A 19,514-nucleotide genomic window follows, 5' to 3' on the forward strand; every position below is an offset into this window, starting at 1 on the left:
TTTATATTTACGAGAAATGGATGTCAGCCACTTGCTCAACCTATTAGGTCCATACTCTGACTCACACACAGATTGAAAAAATAATATGAAATGTACTTGCCAGACCCAGGATTTGAACCTAGGACCCTATAATATGGGATGTTATAGGTCGACGCTTAAACCGCGCGGCCACCGTGGGTGTATAATAATACTCAGATTGTAAAAAAACAAGTTTTATTTAAAAACTTTCATGTTTTTGATGAATCGACCGTCTTATTTGCGTCATGGAAAATCGCCACCGTAATGGACCCGTGCGTGGAGTCAGTATTAAAATGTTCAAAAGAGCATTTTTAATATTGCTAGATACACTTTTTTTAAAATACGAAATTATACGTATCATAAATAATTAGAAGATAAAAAGAACTTTTTATATATCACCTTTTTAAATTGTCTGTTGAATCATATACACTTGACAATTCTATGTATTAATAAATTAGGACAAATAAGGCAATTGTCAACAAATCATTTTTTTGCTATTTTGCAACAAACAAACAAATATAGAATACTGAAATGTCATTTTGATTTCCATAGTAATGCACGTATATATTAATAATTTAGTTGATAGGACCACCCCCTTAGCAACCAATAATAGTGGATTGAATTACGGATTTCTTCCGAAATAACTTTTCATACAAAACAGAATTAACTGAAAATGAATTCAATTCTACTTAAAGATGGCTAAACGTATTAAAAGAATGCATTGGCATCGTGTTCTGATATATTCTAAAAGTTTCAAATGTCTAGTCGGGAAGTTAGTTATAAATCGATTGCAAGAATTTGTACTAGATAACCAACCACCGGACAAACAAGAATACGATCTAAGAAAAACGTCGTAATTAATATGTGTATTTATGTGAAATGAAGGCAAAAATTAAATGAATGTACTATTAATTAAATTAATTCAGAGTATTTATGGTAAAATGAGAGGAGACAAAACAAAGGATTACGTAATTAACATGATATGTTTATTCTAATACTTTGGGAACTTGTTTTAGGAAAGTTTTAAGCAAAGAGGGAAAGTTTGCGAATTTACTGAATATCATTTTAGGTTTATTACATACACGCGTGGATATGGAGCCTACTTATGTAGTCACTATTAAAAATGTTGATATCACTTTTCAAAACGGTTTGGCGTAAAAAAAAGTTTTGACTTTTACCTTACATTAGGTGTAATACCAGTAACAAACTAAACAGACCAATCGATACATAAATTAAGTGTTGACAATATAAATAAATAATAAAATATTTTTTTATTTCTTACAAATAAAAGTAAATGACAGTTAATTGACTATATCTAATGAATATATATATAACATATGAATATAATATCTATTATGTTCTTGAGTTGTTCTATTGCTTAGTACTTCGTGAGGCTTTTGCAGGTCAATTTTATGATTATGCTGTCTACATCGAGTCCTGAGAGTCCATTGCTCCCTTTCTAGTATAGACACTTTCTAGAATAGAACTGTCAATTCATGGTGGAACTGCATTGTATTGTTCTTTAATTTAATAAAACGCAATTTTTTTGTACTACTTATTCCACTTTAAATAAATTATATGTTCAAAGGCCGTAATCATCCGTACGTAAATTTATCATATTGTTCAATTTATCAACCGACCATTTTTTTATAATATTAATATTAAACAGTTGTCAGTGTGTCATTCAGTCTTGAGCTGCGAGTCAAAGCCGTCAGAACGCATACGCACACCTACGAATTGGTCATTCTTATATAAGTTCGACCATCGCTGCATTCTAATAATATATCCACGTTTCGACTCTTTCGAGAGGCTACGTGTGACTGTCGCTAGGTGCCTATTTGTAGGTCTTCATAATATACAACATCGGAGCGACGTTCTTAGAAGGTTTCATTTATGGCAGACGAGGTGAATTTAAATGTGAGAGCTGGCTAAGCGCGCGACCAGTCGCAATACCTAACATGCCGTGATTACACTGAATAGAAAGAGACACAAATGCTTGTGTTGATGGTGATGATAATAATGGTCCAGTAAATTATGCACATACACAATGATGTTATGAATAAATGTAAACGTGCTTTCCCCTTACTAAGCCTTCAATAGTTTGGAAAACACTGTCTAGATCTAAGAAATGACAGTTGTAGTAAAAAACGTTTAGACATAAAAAATATCTACATAGCATATTATCTGTTTTCTATATGTACGTATATTATATAAATATTCTAAGGTAAATTATTCATTGAATAAAAAATTACAACCAGGTGCAAACATGTTAAAACTATTATGTTGGGAACATACATAATTTGGAAAACACTTCTGAGAAAATATATTATAACCATAGAAAAAAATCTTTTTGAAAAAAGTAAGATACCCCGCAGGATCGAAGCTGCATCTTTCGGGTATTGCGCCCACGCACATTGACCACAATGCTAAATGAGTCATACTTAATTACGACAAATTTTAACTAATCGCTTTTAATACTCACCGAAGCGCTTTCTAAATTGAGCTATATTGGTTGATGTTCTACAATCTTATAAGAACAGAAAATAATGTCTCAAAAACAGTCTCAGTTTCAAAAACTTATTTTTAAATATTGTTAGTAATATAAAAAAAATCTGTGTGTGTACTTATGTACGCGCGTTAAAAGTTATACTTCTTTGGCGTAACAAAACAAAACTTGTAATAAACTAGATTATTTGACTATCTCTTTATTATCTTGTTAAATTACACATTCAAGAAAAAGCACCGCTTATTGGAACGCCGTTGGTTTAATTCTATACACTTTAACTTATATTACTAAATTATATAATTATTTATCGTGGTTTTTATTTCTAAAGTACCAACTGTCACTCTGACGTTTAATAGTTTGTTTACGTAAGGAATTGCAAACGGCCGACAATAATAAATTCGTTGCCTAGGAAACGGAACAATTCTACTTGCTAACTTGCGTTTGTATACGGCTGACTGATTCGCATCTAACTTCATGCTGTCGCGCACTTTCGTAACGGTGTGCGCGCGCAGCTCTCAATTTCACTCTCTACCAAACGCCCCAAAAGAAGTATAACTTTAAAAATAAAAGAGGTTTATTTATATGAAACCTATTTGGTAATCAAACTATGAAATTTTTTTATTTAAAAAATATCAGAATGCTTCATCTTCTGCGACAAAGTCTAATGGACCACCATAACCTCCGATATCATCATTATAGTTTCTTCGAAATTTAAACGATCATAGAATGATTTAGCATCTGCAGGTATCAGATACATTATTGACTTAATATCGTTAAATTTGGCAGACAATATAAGTTTATATATAATATATGTTTAAAGCTTTAATTTGATAATGAATTTCTATGCCTCTCTCCCTTAAGCAAACTTCTGCTTCGGAACCGTCCATTTTTATGAAAATATAAAAGGGTTAGTCTTTTTTATACAATTTTCCCTGGTTATTAGTGATCCAATGCCATAGACAAAATGTTCCCATTGCGAAAGTTAGTTTCAAGAAAGATCCAAAGCCAATTGGATCTTTTATAAAAAAATGTATGTCATTTGAATCAAGACCAATTATCACTGGACTCTTTTCGCAAAATGTAAAATAATTGAAGATTTGCATTTTGGCATTATTTTAGAAATGGATTGGCGCGAAAGGAATAACTTTACGGGCTGGATCTTTTTTGCATATTATTCGTATATGAGATATCCTCAATCGGATTATTGAATATATTGGCTATATTGGTTGAGATTCGGACGTCATCTAGATTCAAAGTTAGTGATATTTTAAAATAAATTAGGTACCTACACAAGATGTTCTACAATATTAACAGAACAGAAAATAATATCTCAAAAACAGTCTCAGTTTCAAAAACTTATTTTTAAATATTGTAAGTAGTATAAAAAATCGGTGTGTGTACTTATGTAAGCGCGTTAGAAGTTATACTTCTTTGGCGTAACAAAACAAAAACAAATCTTGTGATAAATTAGATTCTTTGACTAGCTCTTAATTGTTATCTTGTTAAATTACACACTCAAGAAAACGGACCGTTTATTGGAGCGCCGCTGGTTTATTTCAATACATTTTTAATCAAGTACCAACTTTCAATCTGACGTTCAATTGTTTACGTAAGGAATTGCATATGGCCGACAATAATAAATTCGCTGCCTAGGCAACGGAACAATTCTTAACTATAATATTATACTGTTTAATCGTCACGATTGCAGTATTATACCGTGGAGTAAAGGTAGTGCGTTCTGCTGATAACTAAATAAAATCGGTGGTTCGAATCCAATCGAGTGCGTTTTTTTTCGTGCGAAAAAATAAATTATGTGTTACATGTCACACGCCAAAAATACACTCTGATCTGATTTCTCAAACGCGCCAAAAGAAGTATAACTTCAAAAATATTCGAAAATGAATACATGTGGAATACAGTGTGGACATTTAAAACTGAACTTCTTCAATGTTATCAGTCATGTCGTAATTAGCCAAGTTAAATATTTAATGAAAATAATTTCACCTTCTTGAAGAGCTTTGTACGATGTCTCTTTCCAGCAAGCCTTTGATGCCTTCAGAACTTCAAATTCAACGCAGTATCTGGAACAAAAAACATATTTACCATACATTAAATTTGATAAACAACATGAAAAAATGTGTGTTTAATGCGTCAATTACATTGAGCTACTATACGGATGCTTGTTGGCGAATTTACAATCTGCCTATAAAGTCACCCAGTGTCATCATTGAACAAGCTAACAAGCAAATTGTAAGCAATCTACCGAGAAAAGTTGAAAGTCGGTCAACATTACACGCTACACGTCGGCGTGTGGGCCTACTGCTAGTAGCAACCCCCCGGTAAAAAAACGAACTACGTTCTGTCAAAATAGTCGCTGGCTTGTGGCTCCTCAGCGAATGGAAAGTTTTGTGTGTCATCATCACAATCGCAGTAGATGAATCGTCCGCTTTTAAATTCGCCAACAAACAGCTCGTAAAGTAGCTCAATGTAATTGAGGGATAAGTGGTATGCATTATATTGTAGAGTTACATGTAAATTGTACGTAAAACATTTCATCTTGGCACAATTCGCCGTGAGCTTTCTATCGGAAAGAGATGACCGTCAACTATACGGTCTCCAATTTTATTAGATTCAATATGAAAATTAATTCAATTTGCATAGTTGATTTTGGCAAAATTCATGAATTCAAGAACGAAAACCTAACCTAACCCAACAAAATAATCCAATATATTGGCTATTTTCAAAATTTGTTTGCTGCTGGCTTCTTGTAAAGTGTAAACCGACAAGAACCGTGTTTTATTCATACATGAATTTTATGTCAGTAATAAATGATCCAAAGAGGTTGGACGGTCTTTAATATACGGCCATATATTTCCGATACTTTCAAGGTGAAGTGTGATACGGAGAACTGCATAAGTACAAGTTTCCGGACACGATATTGTAGGACAGGTATAATATATGAATTTTACATTAATGCCGGTGAAGCAAAGAATACACACACGTCTACTGTGCAGTCGTCCAAATTTGAAATACATTAAGATTTGTTTACACAGGATTAGTGCTAATCGTTAGTAAACACTACTCGCAATAATACCACCACGTGCAACAGGCCGAGTTAGAAATAAGCATTATTACAAGTATTCACTATTCTGTCTGTTGCCACGTGTAAGTATTGTTGCGGGTACTAATGATTAGTATTAAATCCGTATAAACATACTCTTACTTACAGTAAAAAAGTCGATGACAGTTTTTCAAAACAAATGAGAATATTTCTGCCGTAATTTTCAATCAAAAGTACACAGTCACAATTTATACCGAAGCTCGATTTTGTATAAATGACAAGGATTTCAAATTATTTTTATAAATTGCTGTATTAAAAAAATACAGTTAAACTAAAAATGGTTTAAAAATAATTATAAGATAAAGAGAACTTTTTATATACAACGTTTCTAAATTTTCTATTATTATATTATTATTATGCTCAATATGCTCAAACTTGTACTTGATATGAAGTAAATAAAAAACAAACAAATATAGAATACTGAAATGTCATTTTGACATTTCATTTTGATTTCTATAGTAACGCACGTATATATCAATAATTTAGTTGCTACGACCACCCCCTTAGCAACCAATAATAGTCTTTTACTTTTTACGGATTTTTCTGAAATAACTTTCCATACGAAACAGAATTAACTGAAAATTAATTCAATTCTGCTTAAAGATGGCTAAAAGTATTAAAAGCATTGGCATCGTGTTCTGATATATTCTAAAAGTTAGTTAAAAATCGGTTGCAAGACTTGTACTGGACAAACAACCACCAGATAAACAAGAATACGAGCTAATAAAAACGTTGTAAAATACACTTATACATCCGAGAGAACTTATTTAACTATAATTTAATACTGAAAATAATCATAAGTTAATTTTATCTTTGAATTAATAAAGTCTTTTAATATTTTTAGAAATGTATTGATTATTTACTTTAATAATAATTATCAACACTTTAAAATATGCTATGTAAATATAATATGTTAACAATATAATATAAAATTGCATCTTTTAATTTGTCGGAAGATGCCTCCAATAAATAAACAGTAGCCCTGCAACTATTCTTAAGGAACAAGTTCTAAATTGCTATCGTACAGGATGTAAATGTGATTTACATATTTTCTAATATTCAAACCTGCGTATATCTATTCTATACGCAAGGCGACTATCGGCGGCTATCATGGGTAGTTTGTCATATTTGCGTATTTAAGCGGTTTATTGTTACAATTCAATTTCAATTTATTTTTCTAACATATTGTGGACATTACAAATTATAATTTTAAGACGTTCACAACATGACATGAAACATTATAATAAGAAAAAAAAGTAATAAAAGCGATACAAATGAAAACATATTATAATATGAACATACAAAAGCAGTGTAAATACAATTACAAATCTATAGAAGTTCAAAGTAGTACACAGAAGACCATATTTTAAAAATTTATAAAATAATAGCGTCCACCTAAACTCACTCTCACACAAGTGGGATATATCAACACCCGAAGCAATTTGGTAGAACATAGTTATCGCCCTCCCGATTGGCATTACCAGTGGCAGGTTGGTTCTGAACCTTGGGAGAATAAACAAACTGATACTCTCTATTTCCGTATGAACTGTCAAAAATGTTTTAACAGCACCTCTCTTGGCTGTGTTAACTTTTAAAGCGAGATAGACAGTTTTGACAGTAGTGGACAAAAATCTACAACACAAACATGGCTGTCTACTTGGAGAAGGTGGTATATCGTTTATTTTTTGTGCAGGCGTTTGCTAAACGGTAAATAATAATAAAAAAAACGGTACAAGTTGGTTATGGGCAAGCCAGCGGCAAACACATTTTGAAAATAGCCAAGATACTGGATTATTTGTTAGGTTGGTTTATTTTAGGTTAGGTTAGGTTAGGTTTTCATTCTTGAAATTCATGAATTTTGCCAAAATCGGCTATGACAATTAGCACGGTTCCCGCCTGGCTTCTCCATACCCGACTTGTACCAAAATAACAATATCTACATAATATATACATAGATGTTATTAGAAAACATATTTTCCAATGACAAAACGGTTGACATATTTCAGTGCGGGCGAAGTATCAATTGCGTATCGCAAAAATTCCACAGCGAATTGAAATTTCATCGAATTGAAAAATATCCATACAGAATTACCAAAAAAAAGAATAAATTCCGAATTTTTGGCCTAATGAATATGTGAGACTGAAAAAGGCAAACAGACTGAATATTTTGCTTTATTTTTTTTTGGGAAAACCACAGGGTTGTTGCAAGAGTATATTATATTTTAAATATTTACTTTTTAAACACGCTGTTCATAAGTTTTATTAAAGTTTGTCAACAAGATTATTTTCACAGATTAAGAAAGGTGCTTAAGCGTTGGAATATAACGCCGTGGGTCTCAGGTTCAAATCCTGGGTCTGACAAGTACACAATATATTGTTTTTCAATTTGTGTGTGAGTCAGGGTATGGACCTAATAAGTTGAGCAAGTGGCTGACATCCGTTTCTCGTAAAAAAACAAAAATCTGTTAATACAAACCTCTACTCTATGGAGACCCATAATATAATCCTATAAGGATCGGACATGGTCGGAAGAAAGGTTACTTTTTCCTATTTTTAATAAATCTAGAGAATTATTAAGCTTATGTAGGTATACCTTATTGAATAATTTATAAAAGGACAATTTAAACTAACTCTTGTAAAAATGAAATCATTATAGAAAATATTCTTTTAATCTAATAATTAGCATCATCAGTAACTGGAAAAGAAGCAATAACTTATGAGATCTATACAACGAAAATATAGACCCCTCCAAATCAACCCGCCCCGGACCGCACTCTGTGTTAAATGACCATATCACAAAGTCCTACGTTTGGTGTGAAGCATCAGCAGTTTCTTACACCTAGGGATGTCACAGTGTCAAGTAGTGTGCTTTGATTGAATTTAATGATATTTATTCAGACAAAAAATACCCATAAATGGGACAGAGGAGCATGGTATACTAATAATAAAAATGTAGGCCGCAGATCGGTAGTGACAACCGTATTGTTTTAAAATATATCCTGGAAATTGTATTGTAAATTGAAATAATCAGAAACCGATAAAATAATAAATTTTTGATAACAGATATCCTAGAATTTTGAAATCAGTAACGTCCCTAGACAAAATGCCGCCCCTAGGCTGCGCAAAATGCCACCCCGTTTTTTTATACAATACTTTTTACCATCCTTCCATGACTCCAATATCTAAGAAATGTGTTGTATGGATACAATACTAACAAAATATATAGGTCTAATTTAAATGCCATCTCTACTTCAAAAGACAATATTGCGAGTCGACGGTTTTCAGATAATTCAGACAATTCAATATACACCTGACAACTTTCAAAACTCTCTAGTGACTGGCAAAAATATTTGGATAAATTAATTAGGTACCTACTCTCCAACAAGAAGATTTAGGGAACAGCCGGAAGGCGCTGTTGTCGACTAAATGGGTGGAGCTTGTTAGTTTATAATTGAATTGCGGTTAAAAATGGGAGGAGCTTGTATTTCGCAGTTTTAATACGTAACCAAGAAGATGTTGTTCGAGTAAAAGTATGTACCTACCTATAATTCAAATCTGCACGTGTAATTGCTCGTCATCAAGGATGTGACGTCCAAAGACAACAGAAGTAAAATAGACATCGCAAACCCGACAAAAATACACTCCGGTTAAACATTCTATGTCAATTAATACATTTTCTTTCCAACCAGTGAGCTGTATTTTTTTAATGGAGAGATATTTCCGTAATTACTAAGTTAGGTACCTATTTCTATATATACCTAATGATTCTTCTCGATTTGCCGCCCTTCGAGTAACTGCCGCCCCCAAGCGACGCTTAATCTGCCTACCCCCATGGGACATCACTGTTTGAAATATATATTTTTTTGAATAGGGCAAAATGTGCTGCTGCATATTTGCTAGAATAGTTGTTGATAATCGTGGTCTCGAAAAGACAAATCATTGCGTTGACATCTACAATAATATAGTTGGTCTATTTCGTTTTATTACTGATATTGTCAAAAAAGTCTTCTCTCACATGAATAGTTTGTTAACAAATCAGAAGATAGAAATTTAATGAATTTGCAATAAAAATATGGTTAATCATCTTTTTATTCTTAATATCTTATTCTTTCTATTTTTGGAGCGGTAGAAAATATCTGCGGACCGGAGGTTGGAAAATACTGATTTAAAAGATAAAAACACTCACCTGGAATGTAAAATATTTATGAGTCCCAATCCAACCCGATCGATTTCATTAACCTTTGCTAATTAGCGACTGTTCTCCAGTGAAATAAAGTAGTACCTACTTTGCAGCAACCCTGTTCCGGTTTTTTAATATATTCCAGATAAGGCATTCTTACGCAACGTTTTCGGATGAATGAAACGCAAAAAAGCCTTTTTAAAAATCAAAATATATAAAGGCACTTTGAACCCGATAAAGAAAGGCACTCACTTACAAAGTACACAAGGGCCTGTAATGCAAAAAGAAGCTAGAATCAAAATGAATTATTTTTCCACCTTATAATTTAATGGATTTCTATCAGTAGGATAGCATTGAACATTATTATTAAATGGATTGGTAGATTTAATATGACAGAGAATTCACAATAATCGTTTAATGCATGATATATCAGTGCTTCTCAACCGTATTCGTGACACAGCACACATTTAATATGTTTATTTTAAATCAGCGTCGGTATTTTGCATAGGGGGAGAAATAAAACGACGCTTGCATTCAGTGACTGCATTAAATTTATTTATTTGTTGCGTACAGGCTTTTAGTATAAGGATAATAGCTGAAAAACATCAAAAAAACTTGCCACTGAACGCAGCAAAGTCGGCTGATGTATTCATAGAAATCATCATTGTAGAGTATGTCCTCGTTGAATGAAATCACAAGTAAACAAGATGAATGTGTTCACGTTTCCGACTTCCAAGAAAGACAGTTTTATAGGTTTCAGAAGTGAAGATTTGAGTCTTGAGATTATGTCAGTGTGCGTTTGCCTTTTGGTGAGTGTACACAGTGCCTGAAGATGCCAAAAGGCGAACGACTCAAATACAATAGTACTAAACTTAAATCCATTAGAAGTATAACTATATTATATAACCGTGATGGTAATACTATTACTGTAATAATATCTCTTTCGATGCTTGAAATAACTAGTCGTAAGCCCTACACAAAACTTTTTCGAGATTTTGAATTTTCGTTAATAAAAGTCAACAATGAAGATCGTTGACTGAATGTAAATTCTAAAAAAGCCTCTATTGTATGTAATAACATCTAGATATCATGATTGAGTTGTGGTTTCAACATATCTAATATATAAAAATCAATATTTGTTTGTTTGTTCGTATTTTATGCGCCGCGTTACGTCATCATACATATAACATATAACACTCGCGAAGGTTTCTGAATTGGTACAACCATCTTCTTCTTCATTCTATCTTCTTTTATTCGTATGGTTCCTATACCATTCATCCGATTGCAATAAAATTTTGATCAGTTGTTGTGCGCACACCTGCGAAGCCATCCAATTTTGATTTTTTTTACTACATAATATGAATACTATTAATAACGTTTGCATATTTTGGATTCATTTTTAATTTAGTGTTCTTTTGTTTGAACTCATATTAGAATTATTTTCATATTGCCATATTGTATTACACAGATATTTTAATATTAAAAAGATAACTACTTATTATTTTTTTTAAATATCTAAGATAAATGTATCCACGAAGCGACCCTGTGCGAAGCCGGGTACTTCAGCTTGTAAAATATAAAAACAAAAGAATTCACTATAACTATAATACTACGTTACACAATATTGATACATAGTTGTTTGTTTTCTTTGTGTTAAAGTAATAGGTAAAAAAACCTCTGATAACAGTTCTTATGTAAAATTATCAGTAGCCTGATGCTGAGTACCTCCGCTACACGGAAGTACATTGGAACATGTATATTATATCTGAGTGCGATTGAAGACACATATCTACATTCCAATGTACTTCCACGTAGCGGAGGTACTCAGCATTTACCCACTAACCAGATATTTTTTTCAATTTTTTTTTTACCCAGTCTCTCAAAAGGTTACCTATATCTATCGGTATCTACTGATGTAGATAGTGTTTGTAACTTGTTAAAATTAAATTAAATCCTAAATCCAAGTTATATTAGATAATAGTGAAAAATATTCATTTATTAATTAAATATCTAAAATTATGTCATTAAACCATAATACAATTTTAGATATTTTATAAATAGGAAAATATTTTTTATCCTCAATTTGTTTAGTCTACTATTCACTTATTAACCCATATTTGGTTAAAAATATAAATTAATAATTTAAGAAATACATATTAGTAATAAAAATAAAATACCTGTAAAAATATTTGACGGAAGTTGGATTCGAACCCACGCCTACAGAACTTCAATAACACTATATTTGTCTTAATAAGGTTAAAAAGAGCCAAACGGTCACCCATCCAAGTACTATTCGCGCCCAATGTTGCTTAACTTCGGTGATCGGACGAGAACCTTAGACCGCTCGGCTAGCGTGCTCGTCGCGATGATTTGAAAAATTGTAATAAAATAGTAATGGTAACACTTTGGTGTTACACTTCAATTTGTGCACACAATTTTAATATCGCGGCAACCGGTAAAATATTATACGTCATATTAATATTTGTGGCATTAATCCAAATAATTCCCAGTTGTGAAAACATGAACGTGAGACCCGTCTTTGGAACAAACGCGATCTTCTACAAGCGAAATGAATATCATTTGAGTGAAAAGCTGTATGTCTCGTATGAAGAAATAAATAAAATATACCAAAGAGATAAAAAAATCCTGACGAATAACCGTATTCTACTAGTAGATCATACATAATTTGCTCTTGAGGTTTATTTACTTTATGTACAACTTTGTTTGTATTATAAAGAGTTTTTTTCTCTCTCTTACTGAAACATCGCATTTATACGATAATGTATGCGCTGAAAAATATAAACTGAAGATTTTCTGTCAGTTTTTATAGAGAAATCGTTCACTTTTAGTTTGAGTAAAGTTATAGAAAGAAAAAATAAAATTGTTATGTCAATGGAAAATATTATTATGAACAAAATATTTTTTAATAATATTATTATGAAAAAGATAGAATTTAACTTATTATTTATATTGGAATAACGTTGTGTCGCTTCGTACGTGAAAGGTTTTGAGTTAAAACCATAGTTTTTGTTATGTATTTTCTTGTGATTCTCCTCCAATCACCAGGTTGAAATTGACCTTCTAACGTTTTATAGTGTCTTAATAATTAGACCTTACTTATAGGATGGTTTTTTATTGTTAAGAATAATAATACGTTGGACGCCAGTTATAGTAATGTTATAGTCTTTATAAAAAAGAAACACTTCCTGTTTTAGTATTTATTTCGAGTTCACTGAGATTAATCAACAATAACAGATAATACTTCAAACAGTACACGAAGATAGATTAAGGCCATGCATTAGTTGAGGCACGGTCTAAAAAGATCGTTGCTAGGCGATGTGCGGATTGCGGGTCGCGGGTGCAAAAGACGCCTGTCAAACGAAATATTATTTCTCATATAAATCCAACATACGTCCATTTTACGTTCTGTTTATTATTCTATTAGTAACAATAATAATATATTCATTGACATGTTTTCTTTTTAAAGTAAATGGGTAACGTTTTTAGTCATCTTTACACGATTTTAGAATTAATTGGCCCGTTGCCATCACGCAGCAAAGTGACGTATGTCTGACTCAACGTTTTCTCTATGAATGCGAAGCGAGTACAAAATTCCGTCGCGCGTACAGTTGAGAATTATTTGGCGTTTCACTGATGCGTCACCTTAACGATATAAGATGACTCGCTCGACCAAATAACCATATGAACTTGCCATAGGATTAGTTCAGGTCAGGTAGGTATCACATTTGAAAACTAGATACCACACTTATCACTAGAAATGAATCTTGATAGCGTAAGGTGCTTAGTCTCAAAATAGAGATCATTCTGCGAGAGATCATCTACGAACATTGAACGATGAACCTGCCAAATAATTAGTTCAGTTCAAGTAGGTATCACATTTGAAAACTAGATACCACACTCATCACTAAAAACGAATCTCAATAGTGTAAGGTGATCCTTGCTTTTTTGTACAAGGGTTAGTAATTTTGAACAATCACAAACACCCAGGCTCTGAGAAAAACCCATAAATATTGTGTCCTTGACCGGGAATCGAACCCAGAACTCTCGGGTGGAAGGCAAGCTCTTTATGCACTGCGCCACGAGAGCCGCCTAGTGTAAGGTGATTAGTCTCAAAATAGATGATCTGTATGACCAAAAGGGTCAGAGCTAATCAGACTAAGCTGACTGGTCAGATACCAATTACGGAGTTAACATAGAGTTAAATACTAATTCGTCTACATAGTGCTTGCGATGTCCAGTCAATTAGCAGCGCTATCTGTAATAGATCTCTTTTCGAAGTTATGCCTGCTATAACATGTATTATCGCCATCTCCAAATTGACACTTTTTTCTGCATACATCGATAACATATTAAAAGAGCCGTAAAGTAGGTACCTCGGTACTTACTTACCTACATAATTCAAGAATATTAATAATCACTATGTGATATAACAATTAATTACTATGGTATCTTACTCGATCAGGTCTATATATTATATCTCGGACGCTAAGTATTTATAGAGGATTGTTTGCAAGATGAAATCATCCGACGAATAATGTTGGAGTTCACTGAATTCAAGCGTTTGAACGTCATTAAAAGTAACCTTCCATTCTGCCTGAAGCGCAGGATGTTTAACCAATATGTGCTTCCAGTAAATTCACGTATGCATGTGAAACTTGGTCTTGTGAGCACACGTGAGCTTACGGAAAGCTCGTGCATGTCGTTTTACTTATTCAAGATATGAGATTCAGATGCTCTCATTGCGAAGCACAATTTCAGTCAAAAGCTAATGGTGGTGTTAGTAGTTAGTAAAGTTAGTTGTCTTTGATTTTAATAGTCTCAAAAAGTGCTACAAATTACAGTTTATTTATATAATGTTTTAGTATGTCATCAGTCAGTAATATTACATATTTCTACAATTATTAAACCATAGATAGGTACCAAAATTTTTAATTAACTAATTGTTTTATTCAACGAATAATTCACAAGATTTAAGAATGTACCATTCTTAAATGAAAAACACTTAATAAATAAGAATAATTCTAATTTGATTTAATAAACAAAAACCGATTGCCAATGGTAGCTTGATTTGGAAAAGCGCTGATGAGCAGGTTTTATAAAGGCCAATAGTTAATATTTGTCATAATTAGTATGTCACCTAGTGACATAGTGGACAATGCGCACGGGGCGTAAACCCAAGAGATGCTGGTTCAATTCCTGCCGGGCGTCTTACTTTTTTCAAAAAGATTTTTTTCTATTGTTTATAATATATTTTCTCAGAAGTGTTTTTCAAGATTATGTATGTTCATACTAAAATTATTGCCAGGTGTAATAAAATGAGTTCGTATAAATAACCCTATCTGTATTCCAAATTGTTTCATTTGCTCCATTTTTAGTTCACACATTTTAGAGCACGGTAAAGTCACTGTAACGACAAAGCCTGCTAAAATGTCGTCGCCTATTCTCTTGTTCGCTTTGCAAATTTATAAACACACCGAAATGCATTATTTATTTAAACCTCTCAGTATTGCTAGTGTAAAATTAATCACCAGCAATCACAATAGTAATTATTTCGTTTCCGGTAATCCCCCCAGATTTGGAAACTTTTGTAATGCGCAACACTCGGATAGGTACAAACGAGGACGACTCCATTGCGTGGTGTTTGCGTATCTGTCTGTATCTAGCGCTAGCATAAAATTTACTGCCGGGGATTTCTCAATGATCCCCGAAACAAAAGCAGTTAGCTATCGGGGGGAATGACCCCAAGAACTGCAGATACGAGTGGAGTAAAATAATATTTGAGTTCAGCAGCCACTAGACTTTAACATTTGTCTATGGAAGTCGTTTTTTGATTGTTTTGGACCAAGTTTACAAAATGGAGTTTACAGAAGAAAATAATAGAAATTAGCTGGAATACCAAAAAAACAGTAAATTCCGTACACTGAGAAAATTTCCAACAACAAGGCACCACAGAAAAGTACCTTCACTAGAGCAAGCGATTTAAAAAGAAACCAAACATGACGTAGATTTTATGAGATTAGAGGAAACGGGAGAAGATTGGCAATGGATAGAAGTCAGTGGTTGGCACTTGTAGGAAATGCTAGTAGAAGATGACAAATCCTACTCTGAGAGATAAGGGTAAGAAAGAAGAAGAAAATGGACGGAGATGGAATAGGTCAATAAACTGATTTTATTTGCAGCTTAAAACCAAATGGATCGATATAATTCAATGGAAATTCGAGATACGCAAAAAAAACTACGACTCCGTAGAGATGAAAAAAACTAAGAAAAAAATGTTTAATAGTGGACTGGATTATGCAAATGGTAATTATGGCATAATAGTATAATATAAAACAATCTTTTTTGTCTTTATCTTTGTCACCAAAGATTATGAACCAATTCCTTCATATTTCCATTTTCTCTACAAGCTTTTTGTCAAAATTTGGGGTTTTCAGTGAATTTATTTACCTAATCACTCTAAATTAGCATTTGTCATTTACGCCTTTCATCTGGTACTCAGCTTAGACTGATTTGAGTTACCATTCTACCACCTATCATGTACATGCAACCGCAATGTGTCTAAATGAAAAGTTTTTAGTGCCTCACTTTGTCCCGAGACAAAGGTGCACGGGACTGACGTAGTAACAATGCACCTTGGTACTTAAAAAAAGAGTTTAGAAAATTAAAAAAAAATGATTGGTCTCATTTTTCTTTTAACTTTAGTGGCATGAAGTATTGTAAGTACCCGTGCACTGAAACTGTCAAAACAGAGAAGTCAAGAGTTGAAAGTGATGAATCTAAGGAGGGATTAGAACTATTTTGTCCTCCATAGGACGCAGCAAAACCCTCTTCTTCTACGGTCAAATCTGCTCTCAGTTAGCGCACTTTAAAACAACATGGTGCCACCAAGTAACCTTGTTGCTGGCCAAGCTTCGTAGATCTTTCCAGGTCACGCCATCATCCCGTAGTTTTGCCGGTCTTTCAGGACGCCGGAATCCGGTAAGGTTGAAAAAAGGACAAGCCAGATGGAAATTCTCGTGAGGCAACCATTGCATATTGCCGAGCTAGGTACAACATCCTTTTTTCACTGTCAGTGTAGTGAGAGGCTTCTTGGTCCAGATATAGATATAACATAACAAGACAATTCATTATGCAATAAAGGGTGAGGTATGAAACTTCTCAATTAAGTAAATTGTTAATAATTTACGACGCGTCTTCTCTTCGCAGAATTAAACTTTCTTAAGCCGTATAAAGAATTTACATTTTAATTCAAGATCCTACCTAGTAACTGGGGAAAGTTAATTTATTTCGAATTTCAATGGATGCGAAAATTTCGAGGCCAATTCAAATTATTATTGGAAACGACATAAAACTAATTGTGAAGTGTCGTTGTTGTTTTGTTTTGGATGTTGTACATTTAGTGTAAATTGAATTCGAAATTTAAACTTTCGTATTCAGGAAATGAATTTATGAGCAGATACTTTCAGAATATTATTCAAAATTGTAAGTTCACAATTTCCCGCCTTCATTACAACTGCTTATGTTGTTACCAATTTTGACACATTAGCACATAAATTTAACTTAAAATAATGTACTATTTATATCAGTTCCTATAACAAGAAACACTCGGTGGAACAATTCTAGTCATCCACTGGTACCCAAGACGTTAACAACTTCCGAACCATGGAGTAAAGTATTAAAATATTGCCCATCAGATGGATAGGAAAACTTATGGATGAAATTCCTCCAGATAATGATAAATTTGGAAAGTAAAAAACCTATTTTGATTAAGGGCGGACGTGCTCAGCGTGGGTCAAAATGGAGCTTTTTTCTATTTTCAAAGCATGATCCTGGACATACCTTAAACGTTGTATATAATCTATCTAGATAATTTTGAAGCTTTATTATTATCCTTTATATTTATTTTAAACATTTGATGACTGCATAAAGTATTTTTATTACATAAAATAGTATTCTTTTAAACCTCTCGCTCTAATGTTTTAGAATATAGTCGTCCAAGATAAGCACCTGTTGACGAGGGTGATCCGGCGATTTATTTCATCGCTTGTAATATTAGTTTTTGTGACAAGAAACCTGACATCAAATCAATTATCATATCAATATTAGTTTAGGCAATTGAGTTGTTATGCTATCAAAATAGCTAAATTGACGAAACAAATTAATTTACCAACTAAACCGATTCTAAACAATGGCGTGGTAGTTATATAAACAACTCTTGATTAAACTCCTCCCTTGTCCTTGCTAATAGTAGCCAGCAGTGACGAGGAGGGCCCATTGTATGGAGGTAACTAAAGAGTTTCTAATTAAAAGTGTCTTAAATAATTTGTACATTATAAATATTTCGTATAAATTAATTTAATTTGCCTGCGGCGCCAACAGGAGATGCCTGACTAAATCTTTAGATGTTTAAAAACTGTTATTGTATTTGCCCGTCTACGGCAGGTGTGTGTAGATAAGTGTCTAAGGTATAGTATAACAAAAAAACCGCACACTTTAGTATATTTGGAAAATTATCGAGCGCTTCGGTTCATAAACTTTTCTATTTCGAGCGCTGCCATTTTTGTTTGTCCTCCCTGATCCTCTCTCCTACGGGATCGAAGCCCACTTAAGTGCGTGGTTACTTCCGTCGTAGAAAACTGTTTCTGAAACATGTATACAGATAAAAATGATGACTTTTTACACCAAATGAAGAAGAAAATGTTTATTTTCTTTAAATAACATCTAAGATACAGGAAATTCAATTATTTACCATGACTAAAATTCGATAAACAATTTTGAAAGAATGGGCACTTAGTCTTTTTTGAGATATAACCATCTTTCATAACTTGCAATTCCTCGCTACATAAGAATACATTTTCATAGGTGGAGAAAATACAAAAAAAAATGATTTGTGGGTACTAATCATCATAATATCTTTATTTTTAATAAACCATTTCATTTATTCAATGTATAGGTTATTTACAAGATTTTGAGAACGTAAGATTCCATATATTGAACATACATAACTTGAAAACATCTCAGATATATACTTACTAGAAAAAATGATATTTGAATAAAAATACGAAACTCGACGAGATTTGAACCCGCATAACCAATTGTTGTCGCGCCAATCTGTGCATTAACCAATTATTAATAAATTTTCGTAATTATATAAAATATTTAGCCGGCGTCGGTTAGTAATTAAGGTAATTAATATTCCTTGATTTAATTCACAATAACCGATAGTCAATAATAACGCAATTTGATAAGCATTTCATGTATGACCTACTAGTTGAAATTGTCATAATTATATAGGAGGTTCGTAGCATAATTAGTTAATAACGTACATACGTGAAACGGCAAATTATTTTCAACTCATGTGTAACGAAATTACGGCCGCGTTGCCATTCGAAGAGCGATGGTCGAGGTGTCTGCACGTCGATTCGTTTTGTCATGGTGTCGGATGAAAATATTCTGAAATCATGTGAAGATGACTAAAAAACTTTACGTATGTACTTAAAAAAGAAAACATGCCAATGAATATACTATTATTATTACGAATATAATAATAAACATAACATAAAAGGACGCATGTTGAACTTTTATGAGAAATTATATTTCGTTCGGCTTGCGTCATTTTCACCCGCGACCTGCAATCCGCGCATCACCTAGTCACGATCTTTTTAGAG

The 19,514-nt window shown here is 32.8% G+C and overlaps 1 protein-coding gene across 1 annotated transcript in view; it reads right to left on the bottom strand.

The window, feature by feature from the left end:
- Positions 1-19,514, bottom strand: part of vex (somatomedin B and thrombospondin type 1 domain containing protein vexed) — a 335,439-nt gene that overhangs the window by 5,377 nt on the left and 310,548 nt on the right. The window contains exon 5 of the mRNA XM_085950346.1: positions 4,529-4,605. Within this exon, the coding sequence (XP_085806472.1) occupies positions 4,529-4,605 (77 nt within the window). The remainder of the gene's footprint in view (positions 1-4,528; positions 4,606-19,514) is intronic.

Source organism: Rhyacophila brunnea, unplaced genomic scaffold (assembly GCF_057557595.1).
Source record: "Rhyacophila brunnea isolate RB1 unplaced genomic scaffold, BYU_Rbru_1.0 scaffold_23, whole genome shotgun sequence".
NCBI classification, from domain to species: domain Eukaryota; kingdom Metazoa; phylum Arthropoda; class Insecta; order Trichoptera; family Rhyacophilidae; genus Rhyacophila; species Rhyacophila brunnea.